General features: G+C 46.0%; 1 protein-coding gene across 5 annotated transcripts in view; it reads right to left on the bottom strand.

Moving 5' to 3' along the window:
* Positions 1-23,688, bottom strand: part of FGGY (FGGY carbohydrate kinase domain containing) — a 564,284-nt gene that overhangs the window by 86,916 nt on the left and 453,680 nt on the right. For all 5 annotated transcript variants that reach the window (XM_045291915.1, XM_045291914.1, XM_045291916.1 and 2 more), the window contains 2 exons: positions 22,113-22,233; positions 11,757-11,851 (listed from right to left, as the gene is read on the bottom strand). In XM_045291915.1, the coding sequence (XP_045147850.1) occupies positions 11,757-11,851; positions 22,113-22,233 (216 nt within the window). The remainder of the gene's footprint in view (positions 1-11,756; positions 11,852-22,112; positions 22,234-23,688) is intronic.

Raw genomic sequence — 23,688 nt, forward strand, 5'->3', positions numbered from 1 at the left:
GCTGAGCCCGGTGTCCAGGCTCAAGGTGGTTGTCAACAAGGTGAATGAGCATCATTCTGTTTCTTCTGTCGAAGGATTTCTAGGTTAGTGTTCCAAGGACTGATCATTTAAGAGTTTGCTACTTAGGAAACCATGTGGTATCTCCTGGAGGACTGGACACAATTTGACTTTTTCCCAGTTTTTTCTTGGCTACTTACAAACTTAGTCAAAATCATTCCCTTAGTGTAGGCCAGAGACCCATTGTTCAAAACTGTACCATCAGTTTGGCATGCCCCTAACCAATCCAGGGTGAGAAACTTGCCCATCCAGGGATTTAAACAACAGCAGCAGAAGCAACAAAGCATGCCCCCCAGCAACTCTGAATTTCAATGACCTGAGGCAGATATATAGTCTCCAACCTAGTATAGACTCACACCCTTCACCTTGGTCTTTCTATTATATCCCCATTCTTAGATGGCCTATCAAGCACTAGGGGGCCTTTGAGTTTAAGGACTCCTTGTCTAAGTGATTGGTATATTCTTCTCTTTCCACATCATTTTCCGACGTGAGCTTTATTTTTGTAACCAGCTTAGGGATTTAGAGTAAGCTTTCAGAAATCCTTTATGGAAGTGGAGTAATGAGTAATAAACAAATGCATTGTTTTGTTCCCTAAGCAAAAGGGCCAAGTCAGCATCAGCAGCTACATTTCCCTGCTGCCCTGGGCTAGTATTTCCCGGTGAGTCACTCTGGCCTGCCCCACCTGTCTGGATGTTAGAGGCTTACCAAGGCCTTAGGCTCAACCCTACCCTCCCTTCAGTAGGAGAAAGAACTTCTTAGTCAGCAGTGAGTGGGGACCTGGATAGAACCAAGTGGCTTTTGCCCTATTTCTGGACTGTGACAAGCAAACCTAGCTCCAGGGGCCCTCCTAAGCCCTGGGCTGAGGGGAAGGAGATGACTGTAGCCAGACTACCTGAGTTGAAAACCCCATCCCTCCATTTAACCATCCATGAAATCTTAGGCAAGCTTACCAATGTCTCAGGTTCTTCAATTTACTGTTTTATAAAATGAAACTGAGTTACCACCTAAGTCTTACGGTTGCTTTGAGGACAAAGTTAATACTCAATCAAGTCCACTGCCACTGAGCAGATTCTGACTCATAGCTGCCCGAAACCAGGTTTCCAAGGCTGTAAAGCTTTATGGGACCAGAAAGGCTTCTCTTTCTCCGTGGAGCAGATGATGAGTTTGAATTGCAGACCTTGTGCTTAGTGCCCCAACTGAAAACCCACACCACCACCAGAGCTCCTTCCAGATGAAATAAATAGCATGTCCTAGGGGTTGTGACAAGTGTGCTTTTATCTAGATGTATGCTTTTACCTTATCTTTTGATGTGTAAACTGAGGTGGAGAAGAATTAAGGAACTTGCCCAGGTTCGTTTAAGGCCAGGAGAAGGCATCAAGGTGTAGCAAGAAGTACTTTCTGTATGCAAACAGCCTCCTCGCTTGCCATATATAATTCTTCCTGCCCCTGCGCCCAAGGAAGACCACTAACCCCCTCCTCCATGCCTCACACACTTGGCAGGCAGTCACCATACCACCGCCTAATGGATGCTCCAGCAGCTATCACAGTATTGATGCTGACGGGCTGGAATCAGGAGAGCTGTGTGCAGGTTTGGGGTACAAGTCCCTTTCTCTGATCTTAGGAAACGTTCTCTGCCAACAAGGTTAGGAGCATAGGCCTGGAGTCACACAGACCTCCTGAGTCCCATTTTCAACCAGAGCCAATGCTCCAAGGCCCATGTTACATGACTTCCTCTGAAGAATCCCCAACCTTCAAAGGAATGGAAGGCACTCCTTCTTCAGTGCTCCTTTTACCCACTATACAGTAATTGTAGAACACAACCGCTGAGAGACAAGCCAATACAGAAACACCATTTTGCTTTATGCATGCTGTCATGCTTACTCTCCATAACATGAGTTAACCCATTGTACAGTAATTTTAAAACAAAATCAGAGAGAGAGAGAAAATCAATAAAGAAACACTATTTTGTTTTACGCATACTATCTTGCTTACTCTCCATAACATGAGTTGGTGAGATACCTCCATGATAGAAATACTATTACTATCTTTTACGGCTGGTGACTCTGAGGCACACAGAAACTAAGTAAGTTGAACAAGGACACTTATCTGGTTAAGTGGTAGAGCCAAGCTTCAAACCGTAGTAAAACCCGATGGTCTTTGCCATTACATTTTTCAAAAACAAAACGCATTGTCATTGCTCTACAATTACAGAAATGCATAGGAGCAGTTAATTATTTATTTTATTTTATGGGACCAGAAAGCTTCATCATTTTCCCCTGGAGTGGCCAGTAGGTTTGAACTGCTGACCTTACCATTAGCAGCCCACCTCATAATGCATTACGTGGCCATTAATCTACTACTGACCATTTTCTGTTTTTCTATGTCTCTGGGACCCCATCGGATTGCAAAATCCTTGTGCACTGAGTCTGTTTCTCATGTTTTCTGCTCTGCCACTAGCCAGGACTGTTCCCGGCACATGGTAGGCACCCAGTAAGGAGCCCTGGTTGAATGAATGAAACCACGATCCTCATTGCCTGCACCTTTCCCAGACCTAAGCCCCTGCCATCCGTCAGCCCACGGCTCGCCAGCAGCGGGGGGAGCAGAAAATACATCCTGGCATCACAGGAAGGAGTCGAATAAAAAGGTACGTTAATGGGGGCAAAACAAGCTAGTGGAGTGATTAATTTAGCCTCCCCTTCAATATTATGTTTACACAAGTTGATTATATAGCACTTAATTACTAATTTGCCCTACTTAAACCAAGAGGGCTTTTAATTTTTAATGAGATAGGGGAAGAAGATGCCTTTCCTCAGTAAGGAGAAGCTATTTTATTTGCTTCTCTCGTTTTGCCCGGCCAATTAATCATGTTCGAAGAAAATGCTTCCTTCTCACGAATTCTTTCTCCCCCTCTTCTTTCTGACCTCCCAGGTTTAAAAAGGGATGAAAGCAGACAAGATGGCCCTTCTGCCCTGGCTGGCTGGGCTGGGCGAGGCCTTGCAAGGTGGAGTAACATGGCCTATAAATGATGCCCTGAGAGTTTTTGGAGTTGAGGGTATGTCTTAATGGGAGTCCTGACTTGGCTTTTACGCAAAGACAATAGCCATGAGACTCCAAATAAGGCACATACATACCCGCCACCTCCTCCCAGTGTCCCTTGCCTTTCCTGGTGTTAATGTCAGATGACTTTAGGCAGGGTCCTGGGGCAGACTAGAGACAGAGGAACAACAGGACTTGGGGAGACAGAAAGATCTGAATTGGAGGCTGTCTTTTCTACGTGCTAGCTGTTAAATCAGGGACATGTTGAGAGGCTCAGTTTCCTATCTGTTAAGGTGAGGCTTATAACCTAGATTGCAAGTATTAATGGCACAGTGCCCATCTCTGAGTAGGTGCAGAAAATGATTTCCTTCTTTTTAGAGGAAGTATGAAAGCAAGGATAAGGGAGTCCTCCCAAGCAATGTCCAGCATGCTATTGTCAACGGCAGAGATAGGGAGCCTAGTTCAGTTTGATCAGAAGACTCATCTGCAGTGAGATAAGGAGCTTGCAGCAGAATGCAAACCAACACACTTGACACCTTCATGGAGAGCATCTTGCTATGAAGAGACCGTCAACTGATAAAGAGCCCCGCCACTGGCACAGCGGACTGGCACTCCAGTGCAAGTCCCATCTCTCACTGAGGACCTGTACCAGACCACTTAGAGTGGGGGCCTGTGCACACGCCAGTCTGAGAGCACAGACTCTGTGATTGCTCCTGAATACCTGCTGCCCGCTCTTCTCTGGAACTTGCAAGGCTGCCTTATATGGACTACATCAACACGCTTTCTTGTCCCTGACTTTAAGTTCTGCCAACGGGGGTCCTCTATAAAAGGTAAATGGGAAGATTATGATTCAAAGCAAAAAAAAAAAAAAAATGAAGCAAAACAATACTGATAAGGATGCTAGAACCTCTTCCCTGGGCAAAGGACTTAGATAATTTTCAAACCAAAGAGGCTACCTTTTTTACCTGTGTTTATATATTTAACATTCATGAAAAATGCTTGGATGTGCTGTGGGTTGGGCATTGGGCTACGAACCACAAGGTTGATAGTTCAAACCCACCAGCCCCTTTGTGAGAGAAAGATGAGGCTGCCTGCCTCTATAAACTTCTATGAAGATTTGTAGTCTCAGAAACTGTAGAAGGGTTACTCTGCATTGGAGTTGACTTGATGGCAGTGGGTTTGATGTGGGTTATCTGACATTCAACCAACCAGTGATGTCAAATGTGTGATGCTGATACTTTCTAGGCACCGATGTCCTCCTTGAAAAGGCAGGTTCTGCACGGCCTTTTTCAAGCAATCGCTATTTATTTACTAGTGTATCAACTGGTGTAGCCCCCAGAATGCTCCATAGAAATGAAGATGGGGAGATGTCAGTTTGCGTGTTTGGGACACATCACCAGGAAAGAGCATGTTAGAGAGAGACTCATGTGTGGTAAAGGAGGCTCGCAAAATAAGGGAAACTCTCAATGGTCTGACATAATAGCCACAGCAAAGGACTCAAATACACCGGAGATCATGAAGATGGCACGTGATTGGTGGTATTCGATTCCCATATACATAAGGTCACCATCGAATGGGAACCTGGCTCGCTGACAAAACAAACAGTAAGATAAGTTTGATGGAATAAAAAGAGCATGGGGTTTGTACCATGTAAGGTTATGCAACATTTTTGTGCTTCCAAGTCTTTATTTATGCAAATGAAATGAACACCTCCTGTGTTGTGATGCAGATTTTATGAATGACGGGATGGCAAATGGCAGGCCTGTTCCCAGATAATGTTAGATACATTATATTGAAACAGTTTATTGAAAATCTACGTCTAGTGTTGAACTAAGTTTCTGAATCATACCTTTACTGTGCCATTCTGCAGACTGAATGGGAATGCGACTTGCAACGAGTAAGAACAGGAATTTGGGAGGTTTTTTTTTTTGAGTGGGGGCAGTTCTTAAAAAAATAAGAATAGATTGTTAACCAGGCATGGCAGTAAGTTTAATGAATGTTAGAGCCAACACCACATTCTTAATTTAATCCTTCTTTAAACTATTAATTACCTTCCCAAGGTTTTCTGTTGACTTTCTGTGAGGCATTGACATATGGGACAGGATACTCAGAAAATTCAATCAAAAATCCAAATCTATTTAATTAGAAACCAGAATCTCATATCTCCAGAAACACATGCTTGAGCAAAAAAGGGCAAGAGGCTACCTGAAAAAAACTGATAATATGAGGACCATATGTGAAATGCATAGTATTATAAGATGCCTGGGGATGAAAGATAAATAGAACTAAAAATCACAGCAAGAGGGATTTTTAAGAAGATTCCTTGTACATCAGAAATCTGACCCTGAATCTTTATACACTATTGGTGGGTGTATAAATTAGTTCATATGTATCAAAACTTTAAAAGTTGAATGAACCTTTTGACCCAACCATTAAACCTCTATAATTAACTTTATGGAAATAATTTATGTAGTGTGCACAAAACTAGGTATAGAAATGCTAACTGCAGAATTGGAAACACAATGGATATTCTAAAGTATTCCACACTAAGGGACCACAGAAATAAGTCATGTCGTGCTCTGCTATGGATAGTTTGCTGTGGAGTTGATTCTCAGCCCTGTGTGGGGAGTAGAATGGCTCCATGGGGTTTTCAAGGCTACATTCTTTCAGAAGCAGATTGTCAGGCCTGTCTTCTGAGCACTGCTGGGTGGTTTCAAACCACTAACCTTTGGGCTAGTAGTGGATTGCTTTAACATTTGTACTCCTAAAAAATTATGTATTATGCAAAAATGGTAAGTAAAGAGATCCACTACATATCTTAGAGTGAGTGACAAAGGTTACAAAATAGTAGCATTGTACACATTTATTTTTAATTTATAAAAGTATAAAATATTTTAAATGGCATACAAAAAGATCAAAAATAGAGAAACTAGACTACAAACACGTTATTATTTTAGGGTAGTCAAGATCAGCATTTGCAAATTCTTCTTTTAGCTTAACTGCATTTTCTTATGTTTTCACAATGACCATGAATTATTCGTTGTATTCCAGAAATAGATGAAAAGAAAAAGAAAATCAAGATTGAATACACTGAGAAATAGAATGGTTTCCTATTTCTGCACATTCACTGCATGAGCGTTTCAGTCTTTCCAAACCATCAAAAAGGGAAGTCACAATAACCAGCTATCCTTTGAAAATGGTAAAACGACGATCAATGGCGATAGAACACAAAACAGAACCAAAGATCATAGGATGTTGGTTCGTTACCAAAATAAAACAGAATGGGAAACATACTTTATCGTATACAAAATCACAGGCTTGGAAGCATAGAATGGGCAACTGGTTCTAAATGAAGAATATCACGGATTCTAAATAAAGCATACTTTGTTGAAGAAGAGAAGGAGGAGGAGGAGGTGCTTGGGCTAAGCATGGGGATGTTTGCAAGGAGTGGTCTCAAGGGGAGCCTACATTGGTCAGCATGGATAGTTTATCTTGTGGGCACACATTACCGAAGGCGTGAGTGATCATGGCTTTCAACTGGCCCACTATGTGTTCCTGCTGTGAAAGACACAGGTGTCTCTCTGGAACTTGACAGGGAGAGTGGATGGTGGGAGTCAACAGAGAGAGGGGCTAAGAGGGGCAGCAGCACTCCCCATGGGAGGAAGGAAGGTTTTTAATGAATTGGTTGATTTCAAGGGCTTATTTTCTTTACATTGGCACTCAGCTTAAAATGATTACTGGATTCATTTTGATCTATATCCCCTTTTGATGTTTTTTGCTTCTGTTTTCTCTCCCTTTTTTTTTTTTGTGGGAGAAGGTTAAGATTAATAGCAGTGTTAGAATGAACTTTTTTTCATATAAGTAGTGTAGTTACAACAAAAACAACTACCTCTTAACAAAGCTAATGACACCTGGGTGGGGTCCGCGGAAGCAGAGGATGGAAAGCTTTTTTGACATCTCCGTTGCGTGGTTTGCTCCTCTAATGTTTTGCGGCTGGTTATTGGTGTTAGCTCCACTTTACATTTCTTAAAACATTACAGAGCTCCTACTCCTGTGCTTGGAAAACACATCAGTAAAAACCAATGGTTGGGCAGTCCAATCCAACTCATGGTGACCTCACGCGGGTCACAGAGAACTGCTCCAAAGGGATGTCCAAGGTGAGTCTGTGTGTGCGTGTGTGTGTGTGTGTGTGTGTGTGTGTGTGTGTGTGTGTGTGTTGGCAGCTTCTCTTCTGAGGCTCCTCTGGGTGAACTCAAACCTCCAGCCTCAGCAGTTGAGCACATTAACCATTTTCACTACCCCGGGCTCCTTATCAAACATAAACATATTGGTATTTCATCTTTTCCCCTTGTTTGTTAACTTTGCCAGGTCTAGAAGTCTATGGATATGTTATAAGACATCCTCAACAGCTACTTATAATGATTTTTTCCCCCCGAGATATTCAATGTACTGACGACAGAGGGGATGATGGGAGGTCTCTGAATCGGGGAGTGGTCAGTAGAAAGGCCACTGAGGAGAAGATTATAACGATTCCACAAACACACAGATAAATGATCAGTAGAAAGACAACTTTCCATCCCCCAATGCATGCTTTCGCATCTAATCTACAGGTACATTTCTTCCATGAGAGAAGCATCTCTGTAGTCTGATTCCATTTTATTCATGAAACATTGTTTGGGCCCTACAGTATTTGATAGATGTGAAGATGATTATGACAAGGTAATTGTCCTCAAGGAGGTCAAACACTACTGGGGACAATTTTCCAAATGACAAAAAGGAGTGAGACATTTCTTTAAGCTCTTATCAGCCATGATATCCCTTAGTGTGGATAGCTGTATCAGTACCATTGGTGAGACCATCCTAATTTGGAAAGAAGAGTAAGAAGGCTTTAGATGTCTAAAGGAAAAGCAGGCAGGAGGCTAGAGAGGGAGAGGGAGTATGAAAATGAGAATATAAATGGATAAAAGAGGCAGTGGAAGCTAGAGGTTGCCAGCATGTTTCAAATTTTGGCATAGAATTGGCCCTGATACTCAACTGACCTCTCTCATTAATTGTTGCTATTCTTAACTAGTGTAGAGTCAGCCCCCAATTCTTGTCCATCCCATGTGCCGATCCAATCCCAGGTCATTAGCATCCCATCAAAAAAAAATTCTATCAACTGTACTTCCCCTCCACTTAGAAATTTGTAAATGCAGTCGCAGCTGTGAGTACTTCTGATTCATTTGTGTCACCAAAGGAGACTCAAGACTACTCTTGAGTCTAGGAAATTGGTAAGGTTTGTCTTCCCAGGCCTGAAAATCTCTTTGCTGTCAGTAGCACAGTCCCTGGTGACCATGCAACCTTTGGATTCTCCCAGCCTCTCCTTCATCTGAAGAGATGGTTCTAGCCAAGTCTACTGAAGCATGCCCTTCTGAGTAAGAAGTGAAATCTTCCACCCCACCCCCCACCCCACCCCCCATGTTGGTCTGTGAAAGAGAAAACTTCTGGTCTATTGAAATCATGGAGATACTAGCAGGGAGTGCTCAGCTTTCTGAAAGAAAGGAGTGGCAGGCACCCTACAGACCAGCCTAGGATCTTTCAAGGTCAGTGGAAAGACTGTGTGTTGAAGCTCAGGTTGAAATATATAAAATACAATTCTGCTTCATCTCAACCCACCAGAAGAGTTGGTCCTCAGACCAGGGGGATTCTTCTTCAGCGAGGGGCTTATGGAGTCAAGCCTACACACAATTGGATTTGCAATGTATTTCCAAACATAATCATGGAAACGTTCTTGACATACCAGTTAAAGAGGGTTAAGAAGGTCAATGGAGTTTTTCAAAGACTCCTCTTTTCAACATTCTCCCATGAGTGACTATTATTCTAATTCTAACTTTCTTTTAAAAGCAACAAAACAAACTAAAACAAGCAATAGAAGTTGGCGCTGAGTCTGAATTCCCGGAGGCACAGAGATAATAGACCTGCTCCCAGGCCTCTCAGCTGGAGGGATTCCCTTCCATCAGTGGAACTACTTCCAACTAATGGCACCCTGTTTATGCTGGGTAGAACTGTGAGTGGGGTTTGCGAGGCTGTGATCTTTGGAAGCCACTCATGGGGCTGTCTTCTGAGGGGCCCCTAGGTGCTGCACAAGGATTTGCACTGTCTCCTGAAAACAACCAGAAGAGGCACTCACTTCCTTGGACTCAATAGGAGGCGAGGGCTTGTATTTTAAAGTGCTCTGAGCCCCGATACTGCTCAAGTCACTAATTCCAATAGCTGATCAATCAAATCTTTGCCAATGAATCCTCTGGAATGGAATCAATCTCATGTAGCAATGATGTCAGTATGGAGTTAAGCCCCAGTTCCATGTAGCAGACTGGCTGAGTGGAATCCCCTTGGAGGTAGCAACTCGATTCTGTAAGCTCTCGGTGAAGTGCCAGACCTCCCAGTATGATTGTCCTACTACTATGTCTCACTCATCTGCAGGCCGGCTCCTGGTTGGTGACAGATGGAATTTCCTTACAGAAAAGACACCTTTGGACACGTCGGCAGTCAAAAAAATATTTTTAGGGAGGAAAATGAAAACTCAAACATTTAAAAACTAATGAGACTCGGCCCCAGAGAGCATTTCTTTTCATTCTGGTTCTCCCCTTACTGTGTCGCCAGGGGTGAATTACTTACAACCTCTCAGAACCGTGGTTTTCTCGTATATAATATGAAGATAAAAATATCTGTTCCACAGGGAGATTGTCAAGATCACAGGAGGTGACACACACAGGGTCTAGGTCAGCATCCCTGCTGTTTTCCTGTAGCTATTCTAATTTATCCCAGAAAGGGCCAGGCATCTAGTGAGAACACATGACAAGCTGAGGCATTAAAAGAATAACGGAGAGGTCATTAACTTCTCAACAATAAATAAGCATCTCCACGTGATGTTTCTTAGACAATACCAGAGTAGCCAGGAACCATAGAGACTTCATCTCCACCACCTCTGTGTCCAATGGTGGCTAAAATCTATCATCATGCACGAGTGGGTTTCATACCTGAGAAGAGATCGTTCACCGGCATCAACTCCAGAGCTTAGGTCATGCAGTGACCTAAGCGACGCGAAGATTTTGAAATCAGGTTTTTCCTTCTGTCCATTTCTAACAGAGTACCCTTTAATCTTGCTGAATCTCTGTTGCCCAATGTCGGCTGCCCACTCAAGGTTATGCCAGGTGGCCGGGAGAGTACATGGAAAGCACCTGGAACAGTGCCTGGCTCGTACAAAACTCAACCCTTGGGATGGCATCTAATGGACTCTGACTCAGGTGCTACAGAGCCGAACTGTGCCACTGGGTGTGCCTGGCTGTCATCACGACAGCTGGGTGGCTTCAAACTGCCCAGCTTTAGGTCTATAGTTGAATGCAAATCATACACATCACCCAGAGATCCTTTCTGGTACATAACAAAGGGTCATAGTACATACAACTCTAAACCCAGGGCCAGCGGTGGAAAACCTGGTTTCTAAGTCTCACCTAGTCATGTAGCCTTTGAACCTCAGCTAAAAGAACAGCTTTTAAGGTCTCATCCCAAACTTAGGGGCCAGGTTTTCCATCTGATGGCACAGGTTAAACATGGCTTGCTAACTGAAAGGTCAGTAGTTTGAATCTGCCAGCTGCGTCGAGGGAGGAAAAGGAGGCAATCTGCTTCTGTAAAGATTTGAAATCTCAGAAACCCTATGGAACAGTCATACCCCCTAGGAACCCCCATAGGCTCGCCCTGAGTCAAAAGCAACTAGAAGGCATTGGCTTTGGTTAGGCATTTGTTAGCTGCCGCAACTTAGACAAAGGCGTTCATTTCTTTGGACCTCACGCTCATTTATGAATGAGCAATTGAACCCAGGGCTATCTGAATCCAGAACCTGCCCACTATGCTGCCTGCCTGCTTTTCTGCCAACCTGTGAATACAGCTATCTTACTCCTCAAAGCCTCCCTCCAAAGCCCATGTATGAACTGGCTTGCAATCTGAGGATCGGAAAAGTTTACTTCTCACAAAAACCAAACCGAAAAAAAAAGCACCGGTATGCTTCCTCTTTCTGAAAATAAGAATTACGCAATTTATCCAGTGTTCCTTTTTGTCTTGGCTGCCAGGAAGTTCAGAGCCAGATTATATGCTCAATCACAGCCACCAAATTATTTCCTTCTTCCTATATCTCTGTTCCTTATTTTCTCTTTTAATTCCTCTTCAAAAGAAAGCAAACTCAAAAACGAACATTTTCATGTGTGCCACTTGCTGATAAGAGACCTCATTTTGCAAAATGATGGTGGTGGGGGGCAACAGAAGCAAATAGAAATGTGATAGCGAGGTGAAAACCTTTTGTTGCGGGCCTTACCTGCTTTACTTTGCTGAAAGAAACAAAACACAAAAGGTCAATGGGGAAATGGAAAAGAAATAATTCACCAGATATTTTCAACTGGGACAGAAAGAGGGAGCAGAAAAACAGAACCACCAAGACCAACAGCAGCCGAGCGAGATGAAAAAGGCAATACATATTTCTGGGACTAGAAGCGTCTGTGCTTTCCCTGGCTGGAACCTATCATTTCTTAATTATATCCTGTGTGTGTTTTGCAAGATGTAAGCTGCTGTCAAGAGAAAGGACAACCTCAGACAGGGGAGGGGCGCCGCCTGCCCGAGTCCTCACATACCTGTACAGAAGCGAAATCCCCGGAGGCACAGGCACCCAGAATAGCAGCACCCACAAGAACAGACTCCACCTCTTGTGACAGGACCACGGGCATGCCTGTGCAAGACAAAGCCACACCTCAGTTAGTGAGCAGGGCCAGGTGCAGTGTGGGGAGCCAGCAAGCAGTCCCAGCAGCAAAAACACCTGACGTCAAGGGAGCAGCAGACACCCCCTTGCACCCTTAACAGCTCCCCATTGGTTCCTTGAGATTACTTGACGCTAAAAGATTTCAGTACCTCTACCTGCTGGTGCAGTAGCCAAAAGCATCCTTGGAACTCACAGCATAGATACCAACTAATGAACTGTCTGGCTCAGGGTTTCCAGGCACCTGTCCTCCACTCCCTGCATTTGGTTCAAGTTCCATTCAACCAACATTAATGAAGTGCTGTGCTGTGTCCAGAGACTACAGAGATGTGTCAGACGCCACCCTGTTCTTTAGCTATGACATGGGAGATGGTTCTCTAATTGAGAAGCACTTAGAACAGGGAAGTAGTAAGAGAAAGAGTGATTAATCCCTTCAGTGGTTTGCCATCTCTGTCTCAGGACAAACCCAAGGGCCTGCAAAGGCTGGCAAGGGCCGACGGGATCAGCCTCCGGCTTCCTTCCCCATCCTGCCCGCCTTCTCCATTCCCCCTAGCCACAGTGACCCAGCCTCACTGCTGTGCTGCAGGGCCCTCGTGCTGGCTGCTCCCTCTGTCTGGGACGCTTCCTCCCAGAGGTCCAAGTGGCAGCAGCTCCCTCACCTTTCTTCAAGCCTTTTCTCAAAGGTCACCTTTGCACTTAGGCTTCCTGACCATGCAAATTAAATGGAACGCACCTCCCAACACTCTTGATCCCCTCCTCTGGTTCCTCATGAGCAGCTGACATTGTATTGCACTTTTATCCCAAGTCTTATCTCTTCTGCCAGAACATAAACTCCATGAAGGGTAGGGATTTTGATTCACCCCACACTGTGTCTCTGGGATTTAAAACAATACCTAAGGCATGGTAAGTGGCAACTCACAGTATTGATGTTGATGGCTGTTGCTTTTAGGTGCGATCGAGTTGGCCCATAATGAATGTGCCGCCCTGTGCTTTGGAACGAAGCACCCTCCTTGTGACTGGCTGTGTATTGAACCGGGGGCTTCCACTCGTTGATTTCCAGAAGATCTTCAGGCCTTCCTAGTGCATCTTAGTGTGGAAGCCGTACTGAAAGCTGTTCCGCATTATTACACCAGATGAGCGAGCCCCCACTAACAGACTGCAACCCCTCAGGATGTAAGGACAGTGAGACTTTGATTGTTGAATGGCCCCACGGCTCCAACCTCGAACTTTCCCTGCTTGAACAGGGAAGTTAAAAAAAATCTTCGCAGTGTTCATAACCTTGCTAATCTGACTTGAAAGAAAACAAGAGTGAGTGATGACGAGTTGAGTCTCACCGTGAACACAAAGGGGTGATGCTTCATTCATAACACACAGCATACAGTGCTCTGTGTTAAAGCATTCATCATTGTACTCTATTTTTTGCACTTTATTTGCACAAAATAGTATGTTTTATTTAATGGAGTGTGCTTTGATATTTAATGTACTGTATTTATTGTTTCAACATATAGTTCCACAACCTAGGACTGTTAGCTTTGTGTTAAAGTCCTGGAAAAATGAATTGATAAGTGTAATTTTTAGGCCTCAGAACGAATTATTTGGTTTTCCATGATTTCTTGTGGGAAAATATGTTCAGTTTTCAAAATTTGGGGCTTTTGAACATGACTCAGGAATGAATTGAGTTGGACAACTGAGGAATGCCTATGTATTTGTGTGTATACGTAGACAGCTGTAGGATGAGGTAGACAGATGTGAGCTGTCATTGGCTCCGATTCTTGGTGACCCTACTATGTAGAACAGAGGGAGACCCTGCCAGGTCCTCAGCCATTCCCATCATCCTTGCCGCGTGTGAGCCCACTGCTGCAGCCATGGCGTCAAACCATGGGTTTCTTTGAGGCTGCCTCTGTCTCATTGGCCTTCTACTTGACTGAGCATGCTGTCCTACTCCACAGGGACTGGTCCCTCCTGACCACATGTCCAAAGCATGTGAGCCCAAGTCTTATTACCCTCTTCACTTTTAAGGAGCATTCTGGCTGTACCTCTTCGAAGCCAGTTTCATTTGCTCTTTTTGGCAGACCTTGGTACTTTCAATGTTCTTCACCAGCACCATAAGACATACCTTTTAAATATAATGTGGACAGCATGAAGGGGAGACTCACGCCTAAAAGGGTTATTCTGTTTGCAAAAAAAGTGAAATGCATGCAGCTGCATGATTTATATATACATATGCACACACATACATATACACATACAAACATAAACACATGCTAATCCAGAGATGGCAACACATTCCCAGAGATAAGTTCTGTGGCCAGATCCATAAGATCTTCCTCTATTCCAGACATAAGAATCACTGTCCTGAATATGTGATCTTTTCCCCAGCCTTTTCTGGTCAGAGATCCCTGATGTAGCCTTTCTGCACTCTCACGGCCTCCTCCTTGTCTTTCTCCTCCAGGACTAGGTCAGTGGCCTCAGCCAAGCCAGACAAAAAGCGTGATGAACATAACTCTCACACAATCCCCAGGGCCCTTATGAGCCCCAACCCCACGTGCAGGGCCTGGGCAGGAGACTTTGCCTACAGGGAGTTGCTGTCATCCGGTGATATAGGACCTCTGAGATCACTTCTGACCTGGGCTTCTTTCCTGGGTCTCCTCGCTCTGTAACCTTCAATTGGCCACTTAAGCTAGTTTAACCTCTGCTATGCCATCTGTGACCTGGGGACAATGAGTGCTACCCTGCAGGTTTGTTGTGGGGATCAATGAGAGCATGGATCTGTGGGGCTTGGCACATCTCCCTGCCTAGAGTGATGCTGAAAGGTACTGTTTTCTGTGATTCAGAATGAATAGAGATGGTGGGGGAAGCTGCTCCAAGTAGCTTTCTCCTGGGTCAGAAACTGGACAGGGGGTCTGGCGGATGGGGGAAAGGACTGGGCAGACCATACTGGTGGGTGTGGGAGAGCACCTGGTGGTATAGCAGTGCCCCCGAGGTTGTTTCTGTGACCACTGGCTGCCATAGAGGCATCAAAATCCTCATGTGGACCTGGAGCCTTTTAGCCCAGCCAAACGCTGTGCCCCTCCTGGTTGCCCTGACTCTGCTGACAGCTTCACTAGCTCTGAGCCTGTGAGGTAGTTAGTTTATTGTGCCAACCTGGCTGATAAACACATGTGGGGTTAATTGAAGGATGGAGAGAGAAATGGCTCAGTGAGCCTTGCCTTTCTAGTTCTCGGGTCTCTTGCTTTGTGATGATTAGATCAGGGTGCAGCTGCCTTAGCCAGTTCCCTGCTTCTGCTTGCAAGACTCACTTCCTGCAAGACATCCCTGAGAAGAAGCCACATGGGCCAACCCCGATGCAGCCCTGGGTGCTGGAGCACCGTGTGGAGACCTCTGCCAGTGCTGAGATGCTTACACATTCACTGACTTGGTTTTTCTCCTGCAGTCGGCATCATTGCATCTGTTTTTTGAGATGGAGGAGGATTTTGTGGATTAGTGTTGGGCATATGGGCTACTGTTGGACTTGTGGGCTTGGGCAGCACTGGGTTGGGATGTTTTCTTGATGTGCATTTAACCTTTATATAAAACTCTCTCTTATACATGAGTTTCTATGGATTTGTTTCTCTAAAGTACCCAGACTAACACAGCCTTGGAGGAGCTACTGACAGGGTCCTCCTTGAAGTCCCAGGTGAGCCTGTGAGTCCCCCATCAGGTCTTAAGGTACACCCCAACATTTCCTGTAGTCTGAATACCAGGTTTAAATTCTGGCTACCTCACAGACTTAGCTGTGTGATTTGGGGCAAGTTAACAAAACTCTCTGTGACTCATTTTCTCATCTACAAAATGAGGTTAAAACCTCATCTAACTTACAGGATGGCTGTGAGGATCAAAATACTAATATAGGTAAGACACATATCAGCTCACATAAGACATTTGGAATAGTGCTTAGTTCAGAGAAAATACGAACTTACCATTAGCTATTACTATTCTTGAAGTTTACCTTTTTCTGAAATCTTTCCTTTGGTGTAAGGAGCCCTGGTGGGGTAGTGGTGATGCGTTGAGCTGCTAAAACATAAGGTCAGCAGTTTGAAAACACCAGCTGCTCCCGAGGAGAAAGACAGGACCTCCTACACCAATAAAGAGCTACGGTATCAGAAACTCACAGGGACACATCTACCGTATCCTATAGGGTTCTAAAAGGTTGCTATAAGTCAGAATCAACTTGATGGCAGGGAGTATATTTGTTTGCTGTGCTGGACCACTGTCATTACTTCTACAGATTCATTCCTTGCCTCTGGGCCCAGTCAGATTGGCCAATGTGGGCCATAACTAAAGGCCTCTTGCCTCTGGCTGCACCCTTAATCGAGCTCTGGCCAGGCAGCTGTCTTTATAGAGTGCCCTAAGTCCCTGGTTGTGTCACTGCCCCCCCTTCTCTTTTATAAACTGAGGGGTGGTAACACTATTAGTAGCTCTGTGTTAATTCTATTCTGATTCATGGCGACTGCATGTGTGTCAGCGTAGAACTGTGCTTTGTAGCTTTTCAGTGGGGGATTCTGGAAGCAGATCTCCCGGTCTTTGTTCTGAGGCACTTCTGGACAGACTCAAACTCCCAACCTTTCTGGGAGCTGTTGAACTCATTAATTGGTGTGTGCACCACTTAGGGAGTACACAATGTACCCTCTCCCTGCCCTCCAGAGTCCAGGCTGACTCATGGCAACTCTAAAGGGCAGGGAAGGACTGCCCCTGTACATTTCCAGGATTGTAGCTCTCTATAGGAGTAAAAAAGCCTTGTCTTTCTCCTGAGGAGCCCCTGGTGGTTTTGAACTCCTGACCCTGTGGTTAGCAGCCCAACACAAAACCACTACACCAACAGGTCTCCACACCTCTGTAAAGCCCAAACCCAAACTAATCCCACTGTCCATGAGTCAATTCTGAATCACTGTGATTTATAGGACAGGCTTCTGAGACTTTAAATCTTTACTGGAGAAGACGGCCTCATCTTCCTTCCTCCGAAGAGGAGTGGCTTTGAACCCGACATTCCATATAGCAGCTCAATGCATCCTCCATGAGAAGATTCCTTACGCTGCAACACATCCTTAACTTGCCCCTCAGTTAAACAAAGGGGAGCATGTATCTACCTACTCAGTGTCTGGATCTGACTGACACTGACCCCTCACTTGGCTGGGTCCCCACTGTCTTCCTGCTGAACAGTCAGCTAAATACTGAGAGCACTTTCCTGCGTGTGTTTTACGATGATCTCTTGGCAGAACACGATTGTTCCTTTTTTTGCAACCCCATGCCAACCTCAGTGGTTGGCGCACTCTGATGAACAAATGATTGAAGAAATGATTTTGATGACAAGACAGGGAGTATGGAGTGTGTGGTAGTTACATAATCTGGTGTCAATTTGAGGATGAAGAGTGTAGGGGTGGAGTCTAGGCTGTCAATCAGGATATAGCCAATGAGGCCTCTGTGTGGGCATGACCTTCCTCTAAGGATTCTGGGAATTCCTGGATCTCCTCCTTAGAGGCAGGAGACACGTCTCTCTCTCTACTCAATCCCTTGGAGACGCTCTACTGACAAGACACAAGGCACTATGCTGATAGGTCCTGTACCCTGGGAACTGGAGAAGCTATGGAGAGACCCCAGACAGTGCTGAGATGCTTACAATGCCACTGGACCCACAAGACTTCACACCCACTGGTCTGTGATCTTCCTACATTTGGCGGTATTGCATGTGTTTCGTGAGTCTGAAGAGGGCTTTGGGGCTAATATCAGACATAGGGGCCTGAACTGGATTGGGTTGGGATACTTTCTTAATGTACAATTACCCTTACATAAAACTCTCTCTTACATACATGAGTCTCTATGGATTTGTTTCTCTAGTCTACTCAGACTAATACAGCATGTCACTCTAATTGTCAGCATGAAAAAAATAAAAGATTTGGAAGAAGGGACATTTAATCCCAAGTCAAGGAGGGAGGCCGGCGTGGTACAACTTTAGCTCACTGCAAGCATGTCTCGAAACCACAGCACACGCAATGGCTGAGGCACACAGAGGCCCTTTCCCCTCATGAGAGGACACGTCTCCAGGTGGCAAAGTGGGGATCTCCTCCCCATGCCTGCTTAGAACAAGCAGTTTCACAAATGGCAAAGACTCCCTCATATGGAACTGCCTGGCCCCCAACTCTCCACCAACACCCTCCGCCTCCTTTGGGCCTGAGGCTACCTGGAGGGAAGAAGTGAACTATCATTTTTTTATATCATTTTATTGGGGGCTCATAGGACTCTTCTCACAATCCAGACATCCGCCCATTGTGTCAAGTACATTTGTTGCTTTCATCATTCTCAAAACATTTTCTTTCTGCTTGAGAACTAGCATTTATTACTGAGCATCTCCTTGGAGAACCGGTAGAGACGGCACCGAGCAAACTTGGGAGCATTTGTTCCTCCGCTGCACCCCTAGGAAGGCGATAATATTGCCTCCACCGGGGGCGGAGAGACAGCAATGTGTCCCCTGTCACAGGGCCCTTGGGCAGACCAAGCCCGTGGCGCTCTCCGCGTGCATCCTGGGCATCGTGATGGGGCGCTTTGGTCCGGCACAAGCCTTCCTTTCCAATGGCGCTGTTTGAAGGCAGCCCAGGCTTTACCTGCTGCGGGCGGGGCGCGTGCTTGCCACTGGGACAGGCGCACACGTGCGGAACGTGAACTGCTTTCTCTGACTCTTTCCTGACTTTCACAGAACCCGGAGCACTTAAAGGCAGATGCTTGTCAGTCCCTCCAGGAAGAGGCATGCCAGGCCCAAGAAAAGGTCCCTTTGTCCGGAACTGCAACGGGTCCATCGCTGGGGACAAAGGGTCCAGTTTCCATCGGAATCCGAGTCACGATGAAGGGCCTTTTCATTCAAAGGCTGGCCGAGAACCGGCTCCAGAGCAGAGCTTGCTGTGAAGCGCCACACACCCGCCCTCCTCCCCTGGCTTCTGCTCCGGCCTGAGCTCTGACCCGACCCTCCAGGGGAGGCTGGAGGCAGGGTGCCATGGAGCCCTGGGTCACTCGGGGCCGACCTGCTCTCGGGGTCCCTGCTTCCCCTTCCCCATCCACCTCAGCGCGCCCTCCGAAAGGCTGCTTTCATCGGCCCTCCAGCTTTCGCGGTTGCTGCTGTCCTGAGGGGCCGGCCAGTTGATTTTGACCCAGAGCGACTCCATGTGACACAGCGCTGCCCCGGGGGCATTCCGAGGGAAACACTTAAATGAGGCACCCACAGGGCTCCTGTTTCACACCTGGAGATTGGAAAAGTCCCCGATCACATCTTAAATCTGATTCTTATCCGAACCAGCCAACTGGGTTTTTGAGAAATGTAGCTACTGTGTTGTTGATTTTCCCTTTTCCTCATGAACATTAGACATTCATCTGGGCTCGGTGTTTATCCACAGGGCACAAATGTCGTCACCAAGAGCCAGGGAACCCGGTCAGCAGCAGAGGGAAGGCAAGGGCTCCCCAACGTATTTGGCCCACCGCCTCATTTTAGGAAAACAACAGCAACCCCAAATTTAGTGGCCTCTGGCAATATAAAATATAAAATTGTTTTATACTGTAGCCCATTATTCAAACTAGAGGGTAGATGTATTCTTTTGCAGCCCAGATTGGAAAACACTGGATTAGAAAGCCCTGACAGGACTCTGGGCCTAGGCATTGGGGGTCACAATACAGGGGCTGTCCCCAGCAGCTGTTTGACTTTAGGTAGTTTTAATTTACCTCCTTGGGGTTCAGTTTCATTGTCTGTAAAATGGGGGACAGAATTTCTACATTTTGATCATCTGTGAGAATGAAAAGCAGATAAGGTGACCCACACCAACACACAGCAGGAGCTTGGTTAACGAAACACTAATCTCTACCTGGTTATGGTGCTGGCGAAAGACCGTGGAAAGTACCACGGACCTCCATAAAAGACCAAACCCTTCTGTTTGGGAACAAGTCCTACCAGAATGCTCGTTAGAAGCAAGGATGAATAGATTTCATCTCAGGACTGTGGTCATGTTATCAGGAGTGACTAATCCCTGGAAAAGGAGCTCATGCTTAGTAAAGTGGAGGGGCAGTGAAAACGAGGAAGACTTCAAATAAGATGGGCTGTCGAGGTGCGGGGGTGGGCTAGAATGTAACCACACATCACAACTTCTGTGAGGAGGGCACAGGAGCAGGGGGACAAAGATTGTACAAAGGGCTGCTGTGAGTTGGAACGGATTTGATGTTACTAACAACCAAAACAATGACCAAATGTGCTGAGAGATGGATCCTTAGACTGTGTACTTTTCCTATATTTCAGGTTGCCTTGTGCTTCAGTCTACCGCCCTCTAAGATGGAGATAAATTAACTTACTTTTATTTCAACATACGGTGGTGACGTATGTCCTTATGTTTGGTCGTGCACTCAGCTACAAGAAGTAGCCCAGCGTATGGCCTGAGTGGAGAAGACGAGGGGAAAACTCAAAAAAAGGAGAGACCCACCCAGTTGAGGGCCCACTCGGCTGTCCGAGGTAAAGCGCCCGGAGAACAGGAGACAAGAAGCAGGCATGATGCCTGGGAGCCCCAGTAAGGTGGTTGAGTTGGGGCTCGGGCTAGAGTTGGGGCTAACAACGAGGTCCATACCACCCATGCTCTCCCTTTACTGCCTTAGTGCCTGGCTACTCTGTGATGAGGTGTGAGAAGCAACGCGAGTCCTCAGGAGACACGGGGACAAAAAGGAACAAGAGAGGTGTGGTCGTTGGATAATTTTATGTCAACTAGGCACTTTGGCTAGAGGTCGAGTCAAACTTGTCAATCGAGTGGTATTTCGATGACACCTCCTTGGGGGGCTGGCCTTTTCTATGAGTGTGAGGGACTCCGGGAACTGCCTCTCTCTCGGCCACTTTGCCTTCCTCCTCACTGGGAATGTGTGACTGCTGCCTCCGGGGGTGGCCCCCCGTGGGCCATCTCGCCCTGAAAGCTGTCTGAACCCTGTCACACTTCCACTGGCCTTGGATCCATGAGACTGAACCAGCTGCCTGCTATCTCCCAGCTTCCTGCTGTAACGTGCTGTGGGATCGGCCTGCAGTACCAGGAGTCTTAAGAGGGCCCGCTGGCATTGATTGGACCTATGGCTGGAGTTGCATTGAACTGGGGTGCCTTCTTGATGTAAAGTTCCTTCTAAATGTAAATTTATGTCTTACGCACGGATGCTTGCCACTGGATTTGTTTCTCGAGACAACTTGGCCTAACACGAGAGATGAGAGCACTTGATTTAAGGGACAGCAGTCTAGAACAACAGCTAGGACACTAGTAAGGCTCCTACCACTGGGGCCTCTTCCTTGGGGCCCGGGAGGCTCTACAGCAGCAGTTCTCAACCTGTGGGTGGCGACCCCTTTGGGGGTTGGATGACCCTTTCACAGGGGTCACCTGATTCATAACAGTAGCAAAATTACAGTTATGAAGTAGCACAAAAATAATGCTATGGTTGGGGGGGTGGTCACCACAGCATGAGGAACTATATGAAAGGGTCGCAGCATTAGGAGGGTTGAAAACCACTGCTTTACAGAAAATCCTGTGTCCTATTGTCTGCCCATATCCGACAGGGCTAAGCTGCTTACCCTGGATTCTCTCCAAGTGAACCAGGACCGCTGATTCTGATGAACTGGAATCACAGGGTCCCGGGGTTCAGGGACTCAAATCCCCCATCTGCAGCCAGATACACAGTTGCCAAAGCAGGTGTGCTTAGACTCTTTTCTTCAAAATGGTTCCAATATCACTTACTTCCAATCACTTGTCCTGGACCTTCATGGGTCCAAGATTGAAGGACGTGCCCACCCTGTCTCCATCATGCCTGTGCCGGGCTCACTCAGAGCTCCTGTCACACTGTTTCAACCTATTTGCCTCTTTCATTAGACTGCGATCTCCTAGGGCTTTCATCACTGCATCTTCAATACTCAGCACAGTGGCTGGGCCAGAAGAGGTACTCATACATGCTGAATGAGTATTCCTATTGGGCTTGAGTCCTTTCCATCCTCCACATGCCACTTCTCACTAGCATGCAATAGGTGGATATCAACAGAAGCCACTTTTCCTATCACTACAGTGAAGCACAGCTTTGTAATATATAAATCCACAATAGTTTGACACACCCCCTGATGAGATCCCCAAACCTGCCCAGAGCTTAGGCACGCTCATTTGCTGCCAAACTCATAATGGTCTTCTCTCTTCCTCCTCAGACTTACCGGTGATGTCTGCGTGCATTTGCACAAAAAGGGGATTCTTGCTGAGGCCCCCACACAGGAACAAAGTGCTGAGAGAGTGCCCGGCTGCCTCCATGGTCTCTATGATGTGGCGGGTTCCAAACTTAAAGGGGAAAACACAAGAAGGCATCCTAAGTATTTTTAGGAACATAGTACTACTTGGAATAGTAAATGACATTGAACATGGCTGAGCATTGAGCTCGTGTCAGACACTGCCTACCAGCTATACACACACCATCTCTGAACACTGAGACTTGGAGAGATTATGTTGCCTAGCACCACATCGTTCATGAAGCTGCTGGGTGAGAATTCCAATGTGGGCTTTTCTGACTGTCTTCCCAATTACCACACTCTTTTCTTCTACCAGTAGGAATACAGCCTGGACAGACAAAATTGACAGTGCTAACAGATTGACTATTAACACCATTCTTTCAAATATTGGATGAGCAGCTACGGGGGCCCAAGCCCTCCACTGGGTCCTGGGCATAGAATAATCAGCAACGGCTTTCTAGAATGAATAGATCCAGTGACTTGGGGCCTGTCTTCCTTACCTGAATTGGCACTAATGATGTTTGTTCCTCGGAAAAAGCTACAACAAATCCAGCAACAGACCTGGCAAAGGGGCTTCAATATGTGAAGAAGATGAGACACAAGGTTTGGGGCTACACAAAGCTAGATGTCCCTTTGCTATCCCTAGGTACTAGCTCGTGCTTCTCTAATGGTGAGGCTTCCAGAGCCAGAATCCATTCTTAGTCCTTGATGATGATGGAAAATCATTATCTTGGTCCTGAGATGGGGGAAAATCAGATGGTCTGGTTGACTCAAGACTTCCCTCTATTTTAATTCCCACCCTGTGTCTTATTCTCTTCTAAAGCACAGTAGCTTCATGCTTGTCCTGCTAAGTATACTAAACTCAATTAAAAAAAAAACTTCGGTGCTTGAGACTAGGGCATTGCCTTACATTATCAAGGGGAATTTTTGAGCACAGTTCTTAAGATTATCTTCAAAATGTGAGTAGACAAAAATCATAATTTGTTTGGATGTTCAATAACTGGAAGTTCCAAAACCATAATGAATGGTTGCAAACAAAAAGATGAGCTGGCACATGGCCACAAGAGGCGGATACATGGTAACGTTTGATAAAGTGGTTCCACTGAGCAATGGAGTGGGGCTGTGTCCATTTCCGTAGGAATGTGGATGGTTGGAGGGTAGATAACCCTTGAAGCATTTAGAGGTTAGGAAGTTCTGAGAAGCATGTGTGACAAAGCCTGAGCTCTGGACATGTGAGTGAGCGGCTAGCAGGGAAGCAGAGAAAGAATCGCTGGATACAAGGAGGCCAAGGACTTCAGAAGCCAATGTGTCTCCACAGCTGGTGCCGTCCTCAGGAAGGCAGTGCCTGGAAGAAACGGAGGATGTGAGCGGCAGGGCAGTTCTTAGTGAGAGTGTTACAATGCTGTTGGGAAGATGGTACCCAAGTCCACAGAGAAGGCAGTAGATTAGCGTGAGCGCAAGAAGCAGCAGAGGTTTTAGCATGGTAAAGGAAGAGCTTTGGGGAAGA

Source organism: Echinops telfairi, unplaced genomic scaffold (genome assembly GCF_000313985.2).
Source record: "Echinops telfairi isolate 266 unplaced genomic scaffold, ASM31398v2 ScPeMD7_443;HRSCAF=831, whole genome shotgun sequence".
NCBI lineage: Eukaryota > Metazoa > Chordata > Mammalia > Afrosoricida > Tenrecidae > Echinops > Echinops telfairi.